Source organism: Phyllopteryx taeniolatus, chromosome 13, assembly GCF_024500385.1.
Source record: "Phyllopteryx taeniolatus isolate TA_2022b chromosome 13, UOR_Ptae_1.2, whole genome shotgun sequence".
NCBI lineage: Eukaryota > Metazoa > Chordata > Actinopteri > Syngnathiformes > Syngnathidae > Phyllopteryx > Phyllopteryx taeniolatus.
In genome coordinates, this window is record NC_084514.1 from 19,505,552 (window position 1) to 19,527,516 (window position 21,965).

Below are 21,965 nucleotides of genomic sequence, written 5' to 3' on the forward strand. Positions count from 1 at the left end.
TACTGTACATGTTAACCGTTCACGCTTACCTCTCGGAGTTTTACAGTAACCCAGTCTTTAATCTTGGCTGCCTTCTCTTCAATTATTTTAGCCTCATGGGCTCTGACTAAGACCTGGAGTCAGAGAAAATGTGACATTAGTATGGATTATCTCAACTGTTTTTCGATGGCAAGGGTTATCAAACTTTTTGGGGTCAGGGACCACTTACGGGGGAGAAATTTTTCGAAGGGCCCACTCATACTTCTAATTTCAAAAAAAAAAAGTCGGAATTTCATTTATTTGAGGAAAAAGTTATGAGGATGAAGTCGGATTTTTGCCCAAGAAAAACAGTCTTTACATTTTCACAATAACAAAATGAATTTTGTCAAGATAAAAAAGTCGTAATCTTATAACAATAAAGTTGTATTTTCCCATGATAAAAATTGGAATATATGAAATTTAAGTCCAAATGTAATGGGGGGGGGGGGGGGGGGCAGCACCCCGGTCCCATATACAGGTATGCACTATTTTAAAATGACACGACATCATTTATTGCAAACTATTTTGCGGACCCCCAAGCGACGGCTCCCGGACCCCCCAGTTTGAGAACCACTGTTGTATGGGAAAGCTCCGCCCCCTCGCACCTGTTTTTCCAGCTGTATCTCTAATCTCTCGATGGTGGCGTCTTTTTCTTGGACCAGGACAGTCAGGTCTTGGTACTTTCTGTACAACAAGCTCTCAGACTCGCTGCTTTGGACGTTTGCCGACTTGAGCTTTTCCTCCATGGCGTGGATCTAAAACACACGTTTGAAAGCCGAGGCCGATAAATTTGCAAGCCGTGTCGAAAACCCGGACAAAAGCTGCCCTTTTCACCTGTTTCTCCGCGCTCTCGGCACGCCGGTCGGCCTCGATCACCCGCTGCTCCAACTCCTGCATCTGCGTCAGAGCGACAAAGGCGTCCAGGTTACCATGGAAACCCAGCCCGACCCCTCCGCTCTCTTCCTCTCTCCACTGGGAAGCGTGTGGGAAAGTTCAACAGGGCCAACAGACGTGAAAACGTCCTAATCAATAATTAATCACACTTTCTTGACCAGCGGAGATTTTCTGCTACGTGACTGACCGCCGCTGATCAAACAAGATGGCGAAAACTTGAACAGAGTGAAACAAAATAGTTTAAAAAAAAAAACAACAATATTATAATTTGTGTTTTTTTTGCACTTGCTAAAATGTTCAGTAAAAACAGTTTAGGTTTAGCGTGGTAAAGTGAGTGTGGTCAGTGTATTTAGTGTTGTTTGGTGAGTGCACTTTAGTGTAGTGCAGTGTAGGTAATGTCGTATAGTCAGTGTAGTGTAGTTATTGTAATGTGTAACGTAATGTCAGCCACATGAAAGAAGAGCCAACATGCGTCCGTTCCCTCTGCGTGACTCCACGTGGCTCCGGCTTCGCTTTTGTCCTTCTCTGTTGCTCGCCACGGCCTCCGCACGAAGCCTGCCCGCCGCTTCCCAAAAGGGTTCGCTTGAACGCGGCCTGGCTAAAAAGCTCGGCAGGCTTGGCTCGAGTGGGCGTAGGTTGCCGGTTAGCGGCTCGGTGAGTCAAAGGCTTTGTGGAGACGCGGCAAACAAGTGTCAGCAAAGCACACTGAAAAGCACTCGAGTTGGATATCAGGGGAGTTGCGGGGGTCCGGGGCGTTTGGACCTTGAGTCGCGCGGTGTGGACCATTGTGCCATTGTGGGCGAAGTCAATAAGACGTCAAAGCTTGGAAAGCGTTGAGTCGAGAGCCTCTTTCGTACAATTGTAACGGACGATCGCAGTTGCGCTGCTGAGTGGGCGCAATACAACGGCGTGTGTGTCTGCAGCATATGGCGGACGTCAGCGCGCGCACACGTATACACGCACACACACACACACACACGTCACGTTTTCACTTGCTCCCCTAAAGCAAATACTGTACAATATTACAGCAACAAAATGTTATTGCTCCTACACTATACTATATACTATACAACACTACATTACAATATACTATACTACACAATACTATAGTATATCATACTAGACTATACCATAGTCTAGTTTATCATACTTAACTATAGTATAGCATGCTATACCACAATACATCATACAATACATACAATGCAATGTTATATTACACTGTCCTAAATTCTACTATGCTATACTAAGTAATGCTACCATGATGTGCTATACTATACTAATGATTCTATGTCATACTATACTGTCATTAATTACACTATATTACACTTTAGTATGATATACCACGCTTACTATTCTATATCATACTACAGTATACTATACTTTAATATGCGATACTGTGTCTTTATAAGACGACAGTATACTTGATTATGCTATATCATACTGTACTACATTATATTCTAACATACTTTATTATATAATACTACATTGTACACTATCTTACTAGACTATACTATACTTGCCTACACTAACTCTTGTTCTTTGCTCGGCTCCACTCATCAATTATGTATAATACCGAAATTTACCCAAAGGACCACCGATTGGTTGTTGTTACATCGTCGGAGTCATCAATTCATATATCTTTTTCCACCATCAAACGCACCCTCAGCGAACTCCTCACCGGGGAGATAAACGCCTTGTCACATTTTTTTTTCCACTCTCGCTCTTAAGCTTTCTTTTTTTTTTTCTTTTTTTTCCACACCAAAGTGGGTCAATGTGTAAAACACTCCTAACTTGGCAATCGAGACGAGATGAAGACCATGAAAAGCAGCCTTTCCAAAAAAGCAAAAACATGACGGAGTGGTCGTCACTCAGCAGACCACCCCACCCCGACACACACACACACACGCACACACAAACACACACACACTGCAACGCTGACCTCCACTGCAACCATGGTCAACACAGTGCGTGTTCTGTTGCTATATTGCTTTGTGCATAAGCGACGTCATCCATGACACCCAGAAGAAGGCAAAGTGGAAGAAAATGGGGAGTTGTGGTGCGTTCAATAAAACTCGAGAGTCAGAAACTTCACACCGTTGACCATCAGAAGTCGCGACGGAATGTTTGACGGCACACAACAATGGTGGCGCCGTCCACGTTAGCATAATTGCTATACTGTATTATACTTTACCCAATACTATGCTAGAATATAGTAGTGTATTATAATATACTATAAATTACAATGCTACAGCATATTATACAATATGATGTAATATTATCGTATACAACACTGCAATAAATCATTCTATACAATACAACGCTACACGATACTTTTCTATACAACACTACAGTCGACCTTACTATAGTACATTTGGCTACACAACAACCCCAATTCCAATGAAGTTGGGACGTTGTGTTAAATAAATAAAAACAGAATACAATGATTTGCAAATCATGTTCAACGTATATTTAATTGAATACACTACAAAGACAAGATATGTAATTTTCAAACTGGTAAACTTTATTGTTTTTAGCAAATAATCATGAACTTAGAATTTTATGGCTGCAACACGTTCCAAAAAAGCTGGGACAGGGTCATGTTTACCACTGTGTTACATCACCTTTTCTTTTAACAACATTCAATAAACGTTTGGGAACTGAGGACACTAATTGTTGCAGCTTTGTAGGTGGAATTCTTTACCATTCCTGCTTGATGTACAGCTTCAGGTGTTCAACAGTCCGGGGTCTCCGTTATCGTATTTTACGCTTCATAATGTGCCACACATTTTCAATGGGAGACAGGTCTGGACTGCGGGCAGGCCAGTCTAGTACCCGCACTCTTTTACTTCGAAGCCACGCTGTTGTAACACGTGCAAAATGTGGTTTGCCATTGTCTTGCTGAAATAAGCAGGGGCGTCTGTGAAAAAGACATCGCTTGGATGGCAGCATCTGTTTCTCCAAAACCTGTATATACCTTTCAGCATTAATGGTGCCTTCACAGATGTGTAAGTTACCCATGCCATTGGCACTAACACAGCCCAATACCATCACACATGCTGGCTTTTGAACTTTGCGTCCATAACAGTCCGGATGGTTCTTTTCCTCTTTGGCCCGGAGGACACGACATCCACAACTTCCAAAAACAATTTGAAATGTGGACTCGGACCACAGAACACTTTGCGTCAGTCCATCTTAGATGAGCTCGGGCCCAGAGAAGCAGGCGGGGTTTCTGGGTGTTGTTGATAAATGGCTTTTGCTTTGCATAGTAGAGTTTCAAGTTGCACTTACGGATGCAGCGCCAAACTGTATTTACTGACATTGGTTTTCTGAAGTGTTCCTGAGCCCATGCGGTGATATCCTTTACAGATTGATGTCGGTTTTTAATGCAGTGCCGCCTGAGGGATCGAAGGTCACGGGCATACATTGTTGGTTTTCGGCCTTGCCGCTTACATGCAGTGATTTCTCCAGATTCTCTTAACCTTTTGATGATATTATGGACCGTAGATGATGAAATCCCTAAATTCCTTGCAATTGTACGTTGAGGAACATTGTAGTTAAATTATTCGACTTTTCTCTCACGCACTTGTTCACAGCGAGGTGAACCTCGCCCCATCTTTGCTTGTGAATGACTGAGCAATTCAGGGATGCTCCGTTTCTACACAACCACGGCACCCACCTGTTCCCAATGAGCCTGTTCACCTGTGGGATGCTCCAAACACGTGTTTGATGAGCATTCCTCAACTTTCTCAGTCTTTTTTGCCACCTGTCCCAGCTTTTTTGGAACGTGTTGCAGCCATAAAATAAGTTCATGTTTATTTGCTAAAAACTATAAAGTTGATCAGTTTGAACATGAACTATCTTGTCTTTGTAGTGTATTCAATTAAATATAGGTTGAACATGATTTGCAAATCATTGTATTCTGTTTTTATTTATGTTTAACACAACGTCCCAACTTCATTGGAATTGGGGTTGCATTATTCGATTAAATTTGAATTAACTATGCCATACTGTACCACACTAAGCTATAGTTTGCTAAACTGTAATATATTATGCTATCATAGTAATGTGTACTATAATATAATAACACTACATTATACAACATAATACTTTACAATACCATGCTGTACTATACTATTTAATCCTATCCTGGACTATAGTTTGCTGAACTGTGCCGTGTTATACTATACTTCATTATACCATACTTTACTATACTGTACAATAGTGTAGTCTCACGTATACTATTGTACTCTCAAATATTGCACTTGTGATGCTGATAATACGCTATATGGACAAAAGTATTGGGACATAATTATGTAGACGCCAACAGAATGTGAAAATGGAATAAATTAGGGAGTAGTAACTAAACATAACAGCTGGGCAAAGTCCACATCTGACTTGGTTGCTGGTTGATGTGTTCCTTGGTGGTATTCCCCCCCCCGAACTCTCGAGGAGATGCACCACGATGACTTACATGCCGAATATTAAAAACGTGCGGCCAAACTCCGGTGAGACACGATGACTGGACAGCGTGTGTTTATCGGAGTTTATCACACCTCTGCCCAAACACTGACTCACGCGCTTTTTGCGCAAACTTATTAACAGCGGAAAAAGTAAAAATTGTGAAGTGTAACGGAGTAGACGGACTAGCGCAATGTGGTTGCATCATCAACGCGAGCGAATGTGGCAGAAGCAAGGCATACCCGTTTGATTCAAAGAGCGCGAAATAAATGGCGACGACGCGGTAGTTTGTGTGCCGGTACGATGCCGTTGTGTCTTTCCTACCTTTTCGGCCAGCAGCTCCCGGATTTTTCCCGCTTGGAGTCGGAACCTCAGCAGCTGCATCTCCAGAGCCACGCAGCGCTTCTGCCAATCCACGCCGGACGCCGCCACGCCGCCGCCGCCGCCGCTCTCCAGCACGTCGGCCATGGCCACGATTTCCTCAGACTGAAGTGAGAGGAGAGAGCGAGAGTTGTGTTTATTTCTATCGTGCGAGGTGGCGGTTATGGCGACTAACCGGTGAGAGGAGCCATTGCATTCATTACTATTTTGGACTGTGGATAAGGTTCAAGTCGTTCTGTTGATTTTTATTGTACAAGGTGGCGGTCTCCCCGGACCTCCTCGGATGGAGATTCACGACACGCGATGCCGTTTCCTCGAGCGAGCGTGGCGTCTGTTTTCATTTACAAGACCAGAGTCATTTCGCTTCCACCCTTGTGATTCAGCGAGCAAAAAGTGCGGCGGACAAACTTGAAAAACTTCCTCCCTGTGACACACACCGGAGACTAGTGTAAACGAACAAAACAGCTGGGCTGAGTAAAGCTTGAAACTTTCTTTCCATTCCCTCGCATGCCCACACACAAAACCTCAGCAGGGAGGTTGTGTCAGCGGGGGGAGTCGGGTTCATTCGCTCCCAGGCCGGCGGGCCAAAGCAGGTCAGCTCTGCCGACTAACCCCAAACCTCCGTCCTCCCTCCCTACCTCCCTCCTCCATGCAATCCCTTCTTAATTACAAGGTAGGGCTGAAACTGGATGCCGGTCCGGTCTGGCACAATGGTGTCTTTCTGCATGACAGTCCCACAAGGGGGGTGGCGGAGGCCGGGGGTTGTGCTTCAGCTCTCGCAGCCAAAGAGAAAGGAGGCAAGAATGTGTGAGGATGAATGGACAAAGTGCTGAATGCAGGAAATTGATGGAGCGCTCCAGTTAGTTTTGTTTACCTGAGAGAGAAGCGAATGGAGACTACGTGGAGGAAGCTCGTTGACAAAGTTTGAGGCCCTTCATTTCAAAAGGATGAGGAGCTTTTGGAAAATTCAGCTCCTCAAACGTTTCCCTCAGCAACATGAAATTCGGTCGGTGCATCTATCGTGCCCGAAAAGATACAGAAGTCTGCCATAATGATTCGAAGCTGCCATTTTAGGGTTAGTTTGGCCAATTCCAATTCCACTCCTTAAAATCCTAAAACCTGGAAATTTGCCCAGACTGATACCAAATTTGAACCACCTGAAATAGAGAGGCAGGCAATTAAAAGATCAGTGCCAGTTTCTCTTTGCAACATGACATTTGCTAGGCATGTTCTATCATGAGTAGGGAAAAGGTCTTAAAAGACCCATTTTAGGGTCATTTTGTTGTGTGAGGATGCGTGGAAACAGATTTTTTCGATGAGCTTTGTCAACTATTACTTCTGGAGAATTCATGATAGACATGGCTACCGAATTTCATGTCGCTGTGTGAAACTGTCTTTTGAGGTGGGGGCGGGGGGGGGGCCAGCTTTGAAATAAAACAAAACACGACGATGTCGGCGCTGGCCAAAACGAAAGCGACGTTAAGCAGTAGCGCACAGAAAAGACGGGGGCCGTCAGCGAAGCGGCAGACGAGAGCTTCAAAGTCCGGCGGTTTTAACTGCGCGCCAGCGCTCCCTGCAATTAGCCCACTCCTAAATACAGGCTTTAGCCATACAAATTACAGAAGTCCTGCATCTGGAGGTTTTTGGACCTGAGATGACCACTTGGTGCTCGACTGACTGGCGGCTTTGACGTAAAGCTGTGCAGTTCAGGAGGAATGAAAAACTCTTCATGCTCAGCAGACACAGCAAAGGGGTTTAAGAAAATTCGCCAATAATGGACGCCGCACTAAACGTTTTAGACATTGACCATATTAATAGTTTAAAGCCCAAAAATACCCCAAAAGTAAGATCCAAAAACACTGCGTCATTTCAAACTCATCTACGACATTACTGTTGAAATGACTTACAGATGATTTGAGTTTGAAAAAAATGCAGCGGACGTGAGATGCATGAGTCTGTAAGGTGTAATAATGCTGGTCGTTTTTCACAGAGGATAAAGACTATATGCCTGTGAGTGCCGTTATAATGTCTGACCACATGAGTTGTGCCATGTTTGTATTCAAATATCTGTTGCTTAAAGGGTTATATTACCGCAACTATCGATGCTAATTGCTTGCCAGTTAATGATGTTTTCCTTTATGTGTTAGCATTAAGCTAGCAGGAGCATTCCTAAGGTAACGTTGTTTGGTGGCTTTAAATCCGTGTAATTCTATTTGTTTTATGTTTAGTTCAGCAACAACTGTTACAAACAACGACACGGCTTTTAGCACGTCTTCGATTACCAACGGTGTTGCGTCGCGCCCGTGTGCAAATGAGGCCCCATTTGCCGCCTGCTCGGCCCTGGACAGCAACGTGCTAATTCCCCCCCCCAGGAAAACAAACGCCTCGAGACTCCCAGGGTGTTGCAGGCCGAGCCGAACGCCACTGTAAACTTTCCACTGAGCAGAAGAAGTCGAGCGGGGCTTTACCAAAGGCCACCTCGGAACTGAGGCGAGGAGAATATTGGACATTTTCGACTACTGTGTCCTGTATCAACAAACATTTGACACGTGGGCAACACCCGAGTTGCCTACACGTCAGATTGTAGCTTTTAGGATTCCGCCTGCCTGCTGGATTTACGTCGGGCCACCCAGAGAGGATGGGAGGATCTGCAGGGGAAGCTCGGCTCGGAAGGCTGCAGACAGACTCAGCTTCTGTGCTAGCATGAAGCCGCACGGGGGCCAGAACAAACACCGCAGCGGAAACGACGCGGTCATCTTCGCCGACAACCTCAGAGGAACCGATCGGAGTTCCGCAAAGGAGGTCAAAAAATGGACCGAGACTTAACAGCTAATTCCGTCCGTGCGTCGAGGTGCTAACTTGGCTTACCTACAGGAACCAGATGTCCACCAGGCCGTGATGCGGTAAAGCCATGTTTACGTCGGTGCTGTTAATACGCAACAGCGACGTGGAAAAAATGGCAGAAAATCGACGGCTTTTCCAGGCAGCGTTAGGTGTTCTGAAATTTCGGGAAACACGGCGTCCCCACGACTCACTAAAAAGAAAAAAGGTGCAAAAAAGAATTGTGGGACGCACAGGTGTCGTCCTCCCTCTGATACTACCTCCGACGGTGGGAAATTGCCAGCGTGACTTTGTTCGCCCATTTCGTATCAGGCCGGTGACTGCGTTTCAGAGCGGCAACACAGAAAAATGACTGACGTTGTAGAATTCCCTTCCACACAGGTGATATCCCACCTCTGATCCTACCTTCAAAGGCGAAAAGTGCTGGGTTTTTTTTTTTTTTTCAGAACGAAAATGTACAATATACACACACTTATTAGAAACAGACACACACACACGGGCAGGCGACGACACGCTGCTGAGCTCGCAGCTGCGCTGATGTCAGCGATTAGTCGCTCGGGGGGTGACGTCATCCCCAGCAGACGTTCCCACATCCCGCCTCACGCCGCCACCCCCGGTGCCGATGCCGACAGGCGCCTCGCGGAATCCAGATGTGGGTCACGGCTGCACACGTGCCAAAGTGGCCGAAGGTAGGTGAGCCAAACGCGTGGCATCATATTCAAAAAGATTTGAGCCTGTCATATTTACTTTTGATTGAATTCAAATGCGGAAAAAGTGAAGCGCTGTGAATACTTTCCGGATGTACCGTATCGTGCGCCTTTTCCGCCCCCTCGAGCGACTACTTTTAAAGATTCCATTGTAATTTCACTTGTGGAAGCAGCACTTCATCGTCAAATCATCCATCCAGGACGCTACGGGGCAGCCGCACGATGGATTTAAGTATGAAACCATGACGCACAAATCCTTTCATTCTTTACAATCTGTCACATTAATGTATGTGTTTATAAGGTATAACCCTCTAGACTGATATTTCTCATAGTTAAAAAACATGTTTGCTAAATTTTCTGTTGATTTTTTTGGAGAGGTGGCTGGAACGGATTAACTGCATTTCCATTCATTTCAGTGGGGAAAGATGATTTCCCATAAGAGTGCTTCGTGCGTACTTTTGCAAAATTTCACAGCCAACTATTTGTATCCAAGCCCTCAAAAAGTGACTTTTCGTAAGACGTCCCCTTTAAATCATATTCTTCATGCCCAACTTCTTACCTGTTTCTCCACCTTCGTGACCTCCCTGTCGTCATCTCTTTGCACGTACGTAAATAATGGCAGGCTTCGGCAAAAAAACACTGACCGCGCTCGTTATCATCAGCCCCGCTTACATTCCTCTCGCGTGAGGTGTAAACAGACCCCTCGGACCACCTCACACACTTTTTTTTCTCCGTTTTTTTTTTTTTTTTTTTTTTAAAGGCAAGAATCTCGGTTTATTGGGGTACGCCGCGTAGGAAAACACACGCAGTGAAACGCTACAATAAACACACTCTTTGAGGATGTGGGTCATCCGAGGCAGCGCAAGATGATAGCGCGACATGATGGATCTCTCGGAATGTTCTGAACTCCTATTTCCACTTTTGAATTGAGCAGACTAATGCTGCCGACACCACTTTGGTTTCCCTTCTTTACAAAGCAAACGAGTTGATGCTGAATGTTCTGAACGCACATTTACATCCCGAGTGGTGCCTTAGCAACTTTCAGCTAAAATCATGTCGACTTCTCTCGATCGTTAATAAAACTATATTGTATTTATCATTTTTAAAATATTACGTTACTCTATTTGAAATATTCTACTGTGTAGTATATCTATGAATCCTCATTTTATAAATTTTTATTAACATGAAAGCGTTGATACAATACATTTATACGTTTTATTTTGTATTATCCTTAAAATAGTGGGCCATTTTAAATATTTAAAAATGAATAACATGAAAATTTTGAAATATATTGAAATTCTGAGAAATAAAAAAATATTTACATCCTGGTAAATAAAACAAAATCTACTCGTGTATGTGTGTGCGTGTGTGTACGTATATATATATACACACACAGGGAAATTTAAAAAAATATATAAATAATGCAAATCAATTTAAAAAGCTTGAAATTCATGTTGACTTCTTCAGCCAGCAAAAACAGTTGATGGCGAATGTTCTGAACTTCTGTTTTCACGCCAGTATAGCAATGCATAGCCGACGTCATCTTGACTTCTTTGGCTGGCAAACTCGTTGACGCCGAATGTTTTGAAATCGCATTTGATGCCTGGAATTGTGCCGGAGCAACTTTCAGTGGACACATTTAGTGATTTTTTTTTTCTTAATTAAAAAAGCAATACAAAAAAGATGACCGCTTTTAATAAAGTAATCAAAATGTTTCAGTTCACCAAAAAAATAAAAATAAAAAAAGATTTATGTTATATTATATATATATATATATATTTATTTATTTATTTATTTTTCATTTTAAAGAAAAGAAAAAATCACTTTTTTCCCACTTTGAGTACAAAAAAAGAAATCTTTTTTCAGAATGAAGTAGTATGAATAAAAAAGAGCAGAGTAGAAATAAACAGTGTGCACGTGCCTCACAATCAGTGCAGACAGACATGCGCAAAAGTGTTTTGTTTGCTTTTTTTTTTTGGTACCTTTCTGGTCGTTCACTCCACTCACGCTCCGAACGTCCACGACGCTTGGCTCCAGCCACCCATTCATTCTTCTTCTTCTTCTTCTTCTTGATGGCGCTCCCAGCCACCGGTCTTTCCTGGCCGTGCTCAGCTCGCCGTGTGAGCCCGCCGCATGCTCAGGCGCACACACACACACACACACACACACACGCACGCACACACACGCTCCTCCCGGCCTTCATTCAGTAGAACATCTTCCTTTAAAGGGGCCAAAGCAGGATCAGGTTTCTGCATGGAGTCACCCCTCACCCTCTTCTTGGACACGCCCACTCGAGTCAAGTGTGCGTGTGTGTGTGTGTGTGTGTGTGTGTGTGTGTGTGCATGCGCAGGATATTGCCTCTGGTCCCACGGGACGTAAACACACGCTTTCGTTCTCTGCGGACGTTTACAGCTTGATGCAATCACAGCAACACGTCCGACGCTACGTAGGTTAGCACCAACGCAGCGACGAGTAAAGTTCCCCTCCTGCTAAACGTCATCACACTGGATGCAAGATCTAGACAAACTACATTTACTGTTGAAATAAATATGACAGAAAGTGATTTAAAAGATTGAAATTGAAACTTTAAATGATTGTTCATCTACATAGAGTTTATGAAGTATTCTTTTCAATTATTTTTATACATATTGTTGTGTATTTATATATGTCAAATCCTGAGTAGCAGCCTTTGTCATTTAAGTAGTAAGTGGTCATTTGTATGGTTATTTGTACGACCTCTGGTGGACAATATTAGCAACAACACTTACATTAATTGAAAAATTGAAGTTCATATAATTATGTATCCCAACGGGCCGGATTGGACCTGCTGTCCGGCAAGTTCTGGCCCGCGGGCCGTCCGTTCGACACCCCTGACCGGGATTCAACCTGAACTGAAAATGATGACAGTTCCTCACTTGTGGATAAAAGCCTCATTATATCTTTATTTTATAAAATGCCCAAATCTGAGGAAAAGCACAATTTCTGCCAAAACAAGTATCCAGAAGAAGTAATTATTGCCATACAAATCATCAAGATATAAATCCCCGAGATTTTATTGCACCCACAAAGCTTCAAATTATAAAAAAAATAAATAAAAATAAAATGGAGCTAGCTTACTTTACTCCTCAGTGGCTCCATTGGAATAAAATGCACTGGCAGTGAATGTATTCCACGACAGGGAGACAACACTATTCCGTACAATAATTAAAAAAAAAAAAATCAACAACAACACTATATTTGCTTGTGGTCATTTTCACATATTTGCTCTCCCACAATGCAACACGTAGGAACAAGTCTCGCTGGTTGACGTTTAAGGCCAGTGAGGACAGAGTTGTTGTTTTTTTTTTTTTTCTCCTAACCCCCCCACCCCACCCACCCCCTTTCTACATGAACGTAAAAACAGACGTCTGGTGTCAAACAAACACATGAATCATGCTGCCTGCTTGTCAAGCTCAAACTCTGGACTTATGGAAGCAAATCATATACTGACGTTCGGGCCCAAAACGCAACCTTTGGGAGATGAAGTGCCCTAAATCACAGAAAGTCTGGACGAGATGAGGGACCAACTCCACTTGACTTTTCGTAGACTTTAGTAGTAGAAGTAGCAAAAAAAGTAAAGCAACCATACCAAAGTGAGCTTTTGTCCCTTTATTAAATGTGAAAGGTGGGGCAAAAAGTAATTATAGAAAACTATTGTAGTAAAAAAAAGTAAACGTTTTTCAAATAACACAAATAGTGAAAATGTTTTTTTTTTGTTTTAATTTAGTGAGTTGCACTTTTCTGAAATTGTGTAGATAAAAAAGTGTATTTCCAGATTTTTTTTTAAAAGTAGTAAAGACTTTTTTCAATTTTTAAAATAGAAAAAGGAGTAGGAAAAAAGTCAACAATGTTATGAGTTTTGTCCTCTTTCAATCTGTTCAGTAGTACAAAAAGTTTTGAGTCAATTACAAACACTGATTTTGTTTTGGTGAAGTACAAAATAATTCATTGTGTTCTCAGTAAAGGAGTGAAAGTAGTAAGAAAAAGTAAAAAAAATTGTCATTTAAAAAAAAAAAATCAATAGTAGTAATAAATTGAGCTGTACGTTAATCTATGTGAGCAAATTGTGCATATTTTTTTTTTTTCGTTTTTGTAAAATCTTAAAAAAATAAAAAAGAATCACATTTTGTGAAGTTAACACTCCACACACTGTCATTATTTTTTTCTTTTTCTTTTCTCGATTTGAGCTGTGAAGTTTCGAGTCCGTGCACGTGGACATTTTCACAGCTAAAACCACAACCAACCAACAGCCAACAATGGCGGTCGGCGGTTTTCAGCGTTGGCGGCAAATGTCCTATCTCCGAGATATTCTTAAAACTCCAGCCAACCACATCATTATAGCTCGGCATCATTGTGTATCGCTCTAACATGCTGTCATCGGATCACGACCATATTATCACTTTCTCCATTTGGTATCATTGTCTCACTATCATTCTGTATCATTATATCGTTGGATCACTATCATATTATCACTTCTGTATTTCTGAATCATTAAGTCACAGTATTATTGCATCACTTAATCAGTCACTGGATCCATTTGATTACTTTATTGTAGTATCATTGCGCAGTATCAGTGTACACTGTAAGTGTATCATTGTATTGCTGCATCATTCTACATACAAATCTGTCTTCCATTAATTTGTTCCAACTCCCATCCTAAAATAATGACCGCGTTCTGCAGATAAGAAAAAGAGTACTCTATAATATCATACTTTATAAAGTCGTACTATAAGGATACAGTTTATGTCAGACTTTGCACCACCCTATCGTCGCTCTCTGCTCACCACGCATACCACCACCCGCACTCGCCATTCCAGCAGTTCTATTAAACGCGCCGTTCCCTCTACGTTTGCTCGATCTTCTTTTTAATTTTCTGCACCAAAACAACTGGAACCCTCAACAATAAATAATAAAACTCACCTTGTTTCTCCCAATATTATTGTTTAAAAAGTGAGATACTTTACGCGATCGCTGCACCTGTTTTTAGCCTGCTTTGTATTTGTTATTATTATATTTATTTGTAGTTGCTTTTATTATTATTTTTTTAATGAGAAAGTGTTCTCAATTGCTTTAACTGGTTAAATAAAGGTTAAATAATAAAAAAGAAAGAAAGAAATGAATAGCTACTGTGCTGGTGCCCGCCTTGGCCACCTGGGGGCAGCACAAGACAGACGGATGGCTCCACTGTACATGGATGTCCGTACAATGTGGACTTCTCAGCTCCTCTCAGCTTCTTGCAGAAGATAAAGAATATATGACTGTAGGTACGGTTTGATTAAATGTCTAAAAGTGTTGATTGAATGATCTTGGGAAAAAAAACACACAAAAAAACATCTGTCAGTTGTATCTGGAGGCACCACTGTATTGAGCTAACATTCCGTCGCTGTTTTTGTATCTATAAGCATCAGCCTGCAACGCTTCTGTCGGCAGCCTCGGATTTACACACGAGCGCCACCGCAACTCGCCATATCGCTTGTACGCAAACGCACCCTGTGATGTCCTTCACATTCTGCGACAAGTTTTCCAGAGTGCACTACTTGGCTGCCACCAACAGAGGCGCACTCTCCACTAGTTTTCTGTCCAAAAGAAGCGGAGAACGAGAAGACGAAGCGGCCTGACCTCGGCTGTGGCTCTTTGTGCGGTGCCGCTTGTCAAAGCGGACCACACACGGAGGAAGCCCAAATGGAAAAGAGACGTGAAAGGGAGTTAACGAGTCTTGTTATCACACAGGGGGGATGAAAGATGAAAGAAACACTCAGGCCTGTTTTCTGCACCCATAAAACACTCGGAACAAAACATTCAACCAGCCTCCTTGTCAAAAGTCTTCCTCCATAGAAAAAAATAACTAATTTAAAAATAATTGAGCTAGTAAAAAAAGTATACATTTTGTAATTTTTTTTTTTATTTAAAAAAAATATTTATCTTTTTAGTTAAGTAGAAAGTGCCAATTTATTTTATTTTTTCATCATTACAGCGATGGTTCCAGCAAATGTTTTTTTTTTTTTTTTTTTGGTATACAAATAAATAGTCATTTTAGTATTTTCTTCTTCTAATTTTATTAGTAAAGTAGTGTGTTTTTCCTCCAAAAGGAAATTTCTTTTCTTTTTCATGAAGCATTTTCTTTCTGCCTCTGTCAGGAGCACAGAAAATGTGAGGTTTTTTTTTTCCTTTTCAAAATGTTGACTGGACATGCTGTATTTCTTGGCGTGTCAGCATTTGAGGAGGAAACGCTTGCGGAAGAAGTATTGGCGCCATTAAAGAGGAATCAATCCACTCCGCCGCCAACGTTGTGGCGCTCTCGCGTTCAAACGTCACGCAAACACGCGGTCAATAACAGACAAGTCAAACTGACGGCGTGAACGTGACGTGTGTGGTCCAATGCGACATGAAAGCCACGTTTCATGATATGGAATAATAATGTAAGTTCCATTCAACAAAAAGCCGGGATACAACTGGAATGAAGTGGAAATCAAGTCGTGCACTAAAATTCCACACACAACACCTCATATTGACAATATGAAAAATGTTTTGTTTTTTTTAAATTATACCAAATTTAACATTTACATACAGTAGGTATTAAAGGCCACTGTGCTCAGTGGGATTTACAAAGCAGCAACAATTCAGTAGTTTGGTTTTGTATTTTTAATTTTCTTTTAATTTGATCAAGCAGAATAATTGTCAGTGTGTGAGCCATTACACTTAACACTCAACGCTATGAAAGTTACTTTTCGTTAATTGATGAAGTCAGTCGCCTGCTGGACAACATAGGAAACATCTTTGTCATTTCAGAGATGACCACCAGAGGCCGCCAGAGGAAGCACCAAGTAGGGCGAACGTAAGAGAAAAATGAATCATTTTGTAAGCGTTCAACCAGTTGAAATAAAAAAGGTTGCAGAGATTTCTAAGTGACTAATGCACCACTCTTAATTATAATTAATATTAGTTAGTTAGTTAGACATAAAAAGTCTGCACAGCCCTGTTCAAATGCCATGTGTTTGTGATAGGAAGAACTAGACGAAGATAAAACAATTTCCAAACATTTTCCACCACTAATGTGAACTATATCCCATACAGCCAAATTGGATTGTTTTTAATCTCTTCAAAAAGGGAAGTGAAATTAACAATGTAAATAAGTGTGCACACCCTCATAACTGCGGATGTTGCGGTGTTCAGAATGAACCAATCACATTCAAACTCATGTAAAATGGCAGCCAGCACACACCTGCCGCCATTTCAAGTGCCTCAGATGAACGTCAAATAAAGTCCACTTGTTGTTTTCTGAATTTTTATTCTTGTGAGCGGAGGCCTGAAGGTTTTGTGCTAACATTGACTGCTATTTAGAACTGTCTGGATCATATCACATGAATGAACTTGGCTCAATAAAGGTTGGGAAACGCGAACGACCCAAATGCTCTGCCGGAGGGTCTTTGATGGTTTGGATTAAAAGGGAGGCGGCCGTTGAGAGGGGAGGTACAAGGCACCCGACCAGGACGGCCCCTCCATCAACCAAGCGGGCGAAAGGTTGCAACCTCACCATCGGCTTCTTGTTTGGGGTGAGCGTCAGAAAGGGCCCCCCGAGACAATCCAGCACTCTCGCGGGCGTCGCAACCAAAAAGGACCCCCGCCCGGACCCTCGCCCTCCAATGCCACGTCCCATTGAGCAACGGATGCCGTGATCAAAGGGGGCCGTCCCACCCGCCGTCGCTATCTCCTCGCTGTCCGCTCAACCGGACTGAAGGACCGGAGGGTGTCCTGGTTCTCAAGACTGACTGAAACACAATGGAGCCCCCAGCCCCCCCCATGCTGTGTCATTTATGAGTGTGTTAAAGCATCCCACACAAATACACACACACACAAAAACCACCCCGAGAGGGTCCACAAACCCGCCAAAGCAGGTGGCAGATTGTGTCCGCTTGGAATCAGTTCTTTCTTGGCCAGCTGTGGACAACGCGGGCCAACGGTAGGACGGTTTTCGTGAGAACTGTGACCAGAAACCGCATCAGCAAAAAGACTGAGGTCTAAGTTGATATTTTCGAGTCTTTGCGCTCCATCAATCAAGTCTCTAGGCCAGGACTGTTCAAACGTTGTCCTCCGAGGGCCACATACAGAAAAATCGAAGGGCTCCGTCAAAATTCTTCCCCCTAAATTTATGAAACTCGCTAAAACCGATCCATCAAGCAATTATACGTTGTTTCTTTTACGTTGTAGTTATTTTTGAAAAACTGCTACATCGCAGCTTTCTGCTGAAGGTGATAAGGCAATTTGCAAGATTTTGGGATTGTCAACGGTCCTCCATCCCACGAGAATATACTGCAGCTCCGCCACTGCATTGAGCAGCAGTCAAATGACATTCAGAACGAGAGCCATGTGTACGAAGATGACAATCTTGAAATTAGCGTTTACTTGAGGATCATTCATCATGTGATATGTTCACAAATGGGACCGTGACCTGGAGCAGAAAGTGGAGCAAACCATTTTTGCTTCTGAAACTGAATCCTGAACTTTATTGTGCTTGACATCGAACTCCAGCTTCAGGTTCATGTCCAGTTCCGTGTCATTCCTATGGCCATTCAACTCCAGGTCCATGTCAGTACTCTAGTCTTTAAGATCCAAGTCAAGTCTGATGTAACCGAGTTAATAATCTGGCCTTTGAGGTGAAGGTTAATATACTTAAATCCTGACGATCTAGATCTGTGTCCATGTCTGAACCATGCGATGGACCTTAGTCACTAAGGTCCTGGTTCATGCCCTAGTATTTGAGATCCAGGTCCATGTGTAGTTCTGTATCATTCCTGTAGTCTTTGAGATGTAGCTGTTCATGCTGCTCAGTCTCAAACCCATATCTAGATCTGTGTCTAGTTTTGTTATGTTGAGCTGCACCTCCACACGGGGGCGCCAGCGTCTCCCCTGCTGCCGGCCTTCGGTTTTTCCTCCCACCACCTGATTCAGCTCCCTCACATCTGGCCCAAGTTAGCACGCTAGCGGACGTGCCCGAACCCCCCCCCCCCCCCCCCCCCCCCCGCGGCCCGGCAAACACTGAAGCGGGCCTGGGAGGTAAACACATCCCCACCCGGGCCAGACGCAGCTCGGCCTCCCAAATGAGGCCGCCCGGCCCCGCCCCACGTGTTCCGCAGACGAGAATGCAAAACATCCTGAGCTGGTTAGCACATACAACAGTGAACATCTGGATCACAGATGTTCCACATCTTTTTGTTCTGTGTTTTTATGAAAAAAATATAGCACTGTATGTACGGTACTGTATAAAAAGCATCATACAGTAGTCGCTCGTTTATGCGAGTGAAAACCTGCCAAGCAGTGACCATATATTTGATTATTTCTCTATACATTTGGTCAAGGTCCGTGGCCTGGTCCTTACTCTAGTCTTTGAAGTGCTGCTCCATGTCAGTACTCTTGTCTTTCAGGTCGAGCTCCATGCTCTGATGCCCACTCTAGTCTTTGAGGAGCAGATTCTTCTTTGGGCTTATTTAAGGAAAAGAAAGGACAATTCCACATTTTTTTTAAAAACACATTTTTGGGTCCTACCTTTATCTAAATAAAAATTAAGTTGCAGCTTCATTTAAAAAAAAAAACGGATCAGAATTCTAAAAATTAAGTGACTATTCTAAAATAATTTTAAAAAAATGTTAGGTCAAAAATGTATCTAAAATTTCTAGGCTAATTTAAGGAACAAAAATGATAATAAATTTTTTTTTTGCAATATTTTTAGGTCTTACATTTTTCTAAATACAACTTTTTAGGTTAAGTAGGTTAAGGAACGCAGATTATAATTCTACAATAAAAAAAAAGAAAGCTGTCTCGCTACAGCATCTGATGAAGAAGGGGTGCAGTTCTCCTTACCTCCACTAGGAGTCACTTGTGGACTGTGTTAGGGTGGTCAGGTGAGGGCCTCAGCCCACAGCCCCCTCGAATGCAACCGCCTAAAAACACGGCACGATTCATAAGTACTATTATGTTATGAAATTGTCACACTGTGAACATACACTGCATCATAACTCAAATGAGATGCTTTTTCTTTGGCTTTTTTTTTGGGGGGGGGGGGGGGGGGGGGCTAACGTCAGGGTTTGCAATTTTATTTTCCAGTGGCTAACGAGTTATTAGCTTAGCATGTAGCCCGGAGACCGACTCATTGTGAAATATTTGATCTGGCAGGCGGGCTAAATTAAGACAATGACGTCACGTTAAATCATTGAGGCACCTGTGCGTGGGTGTGCGTGCGTGTACGTGCGTCTGTGTGTGGCTAGATTTGAAGAATAAAAAGTGAGCACAGCTTGTAATTCCGAGTTAATGAATGTGCTTGGCTCTACCTTTTCCGCCCACGTTACAAGCTTCCCGTGCGCATGCCCCCTACAAATACACCCACTTTGTTCCCCCTGTTCCGCTGCAGCCTCCTTGTTTTGGGGTAAGGAGATCCCCATGATTAAGTATGGAAGCCCCCCACCCCCAGACTTTGATCAACTCGTCTACTGCGCTGGAATGTATGTTGAAGTGTGTGTGAGCCTTAAACATCAGCATTTTGTAGACCCTGTCACACCGTCTACCAAAGCCGGCCTCATCGTTTTTTTGTGTCAAAGGCACTGATACGGGACGAGAAGGCTGAAGTCTACCTGCAAATTTCCAGGCTTGACAGGGAACCACTGATTTTGAATGTGTGAGCCTTAAGATTTAGCATTCATAGCCCCTTTCACACGGCCTGATATCATTTTTCCCAGACGGACTGTTTTGTGTTAAAGGCACCGACACGGAAGAGGGTGAACGAAGTCGACAATTTCCAAGCTTCGGCGGTAGCCACTAAGTGGATTTATGAGGCTTAGACATCAGCATTCGTTGCCCCCTTCACACTGCCAGTTAAACCTGGTGTTGCCGTTTTGGTGTGAAAGGCACCAACAGGATTAACGATTTCCAGGTTTCAGAGTCTGCCACTATGCGGAATAATGAGACACACACTGGCTGTCAAACCCGGTGTTGCTGTTCTGTGTGAAATGCACTAACACAGAATGGTAGGGGGGGGGATGAAGTTGACCTGACAATTTCCAGGCTTCAGAGACAGCCAGTATGTAGAATTTATCAGCCTTAGACATTAGTATTTGTTGCCCCTTTTACACTACACATCAAACCTGATGTTGCTGTTTTGCGTAAAAGGCACTAACATAAAATGAGGGGGCCGAAGTCGACAATTTCCAGGCTTCGGCGCTAGCCACCGAGTGGATTTATCAGGCTTACACATCAGCATTTGTTGCCCCATTCACACTGCCAGTCAAACCTGGTGTTGCAGTTTTGTGTGAAAGGCAACCACACGGAACAGGATTAACGATTTCCAGGTTTTCTAGGCAGCTGCTACTCGGATTTATGAGCCTTAAATATTTGCAGCCCCTTTCACACTACCTGCCAAACCCAGTGTTGCTGTTCTGAGTGAAATGCAATAACACAGAACGGTAAGGGGGTGAAAATTTGCAGGCTTCAGACGTAGCCACTATGTGGAATTTATGAACCTTAGACATTAGCATTTGTTGCCCCTTCCACACTGCACATCAAACCCAGTGTTGCTGTTTTGTGTGAAAGTCACCAATGTAAAATGAGGGGGACGAAGTCGACAATTTCCAGGCTTCAGAGGGGGGCACTATGCAGATTTATGAGCCATACACAGTGAGCATTTCCAGTCCCTTTCACGCTGTCTGTCAAAACCTGTGTCTCTGTTTTGTGTGAAAGGCACTATCACGTCCACCTGGAATTTCCCAGCTTTGGCGGTAGCCACTGAGCTGGAGCCTGGGAGTCTTGAACATTTAGCGCACATGCCCCCTTTCACGCTGGCTTTTATCCGAGTGGTTGTTCAGTGTGAAAGGCAATCAGGAATGATTATTAGCATTGTTGCTACTCAACTGAGGCTTTCTGGGTTAATGTCTTCCAGGCGCCGCTTTTGTTATGCTTGCACAGCTCATGACGGTTTTGCGGTCTTTGGGGGCTCATCTCTCCAAGACAAGCAACGCTGGCTTTTCTTACCAGCGACTCCTGTTCCCGTTCTTGTAAATAAGAATGCAACCATGGCGACGGAAGCCTGCATTTGACTTCCTTTTCACTTAGTTTGAACTGGAGAGCTGGAAGCGAAACTACACATTTGGCAGATTATTATTATTATTTTTTGGGTTTGTTTTGCTTAACAGCAAGGAGGAACCTTTCCTCTGAAAGTGCTGCTGGAGCATGCCTCGAATACTTGCGTTCGCTGATTTGGTTCAGCCAGAGTTCCGCAGCTATATTCCGAGACGACCGAGCGATCCGCAACAAGGACGAAACGAACTACGACTTTTGTCAACTGAAGTGACGAACTGAATGTTGAGTAGGAACTGCTGCTCGAGCGCGACTCGACTACGTAACTCGAGATGCTCGATTCAGACCTGAGCAAATGATCTGCATGAGAGAGAAAATGAACTACAGATGAATTAAAACTAAACTAACTAAAGGCTGCTGGACTACTTTACTCAACGCAACCAAACTATCGACTAAGAGGGGAGAACGGGAACTTGAGTTGGATTAAAACGATTGACGAACTAAATGGTGTTCATCTGAAAGCGCCCTTGGCATCAAAGTGGAAGAAGAACATAAGTTCCTATC

General features: G+C 43.2%; 1 protein-coding gene across 3 annotated transcripts in view; it reads right to left on the reverse strand.

Annotated features, from left to right (window-relative positions):
• plekhh1 (pleckstrin homology domain containing, family H (with MyTH4 domain) member 1) overlaps positions 1–21,965 on the reverse strand; it is a 91,690-nt gene that overhangs the window by 20,232 nt on the left and 49,493 nt on the right. Inside the window, exons 2-6 of one of the 3 annotated variants that reach the window (XM_061795357.1) lie at positions 11,282–11,518; positions 5,695–5,856; positions 853–990; positions 624–773; positions 30–113 (exon numbers count right to left, since the gene is read on the reverse strand). In XM_061795357.1, the coding sequence (XP_061651341.1) occupies positions 30–113; positions 624–773; positions 853–990; positions 5,695–5,838 (516 nt within the window). In that variant the 5' untranslated portion in view covers positions 5,839–5,856; positions 11,282–11,518. The remainder of the gene's footprint in view (positions 1–29; positions 114–623; positions 774–852; positions 991–5,694; positions 5,857–11,281; positions 11,519–21,965) is intronic. The other 2 variants (XM_061795355.1, XM_061795356.1) reach the window with 2 other exon arrangements.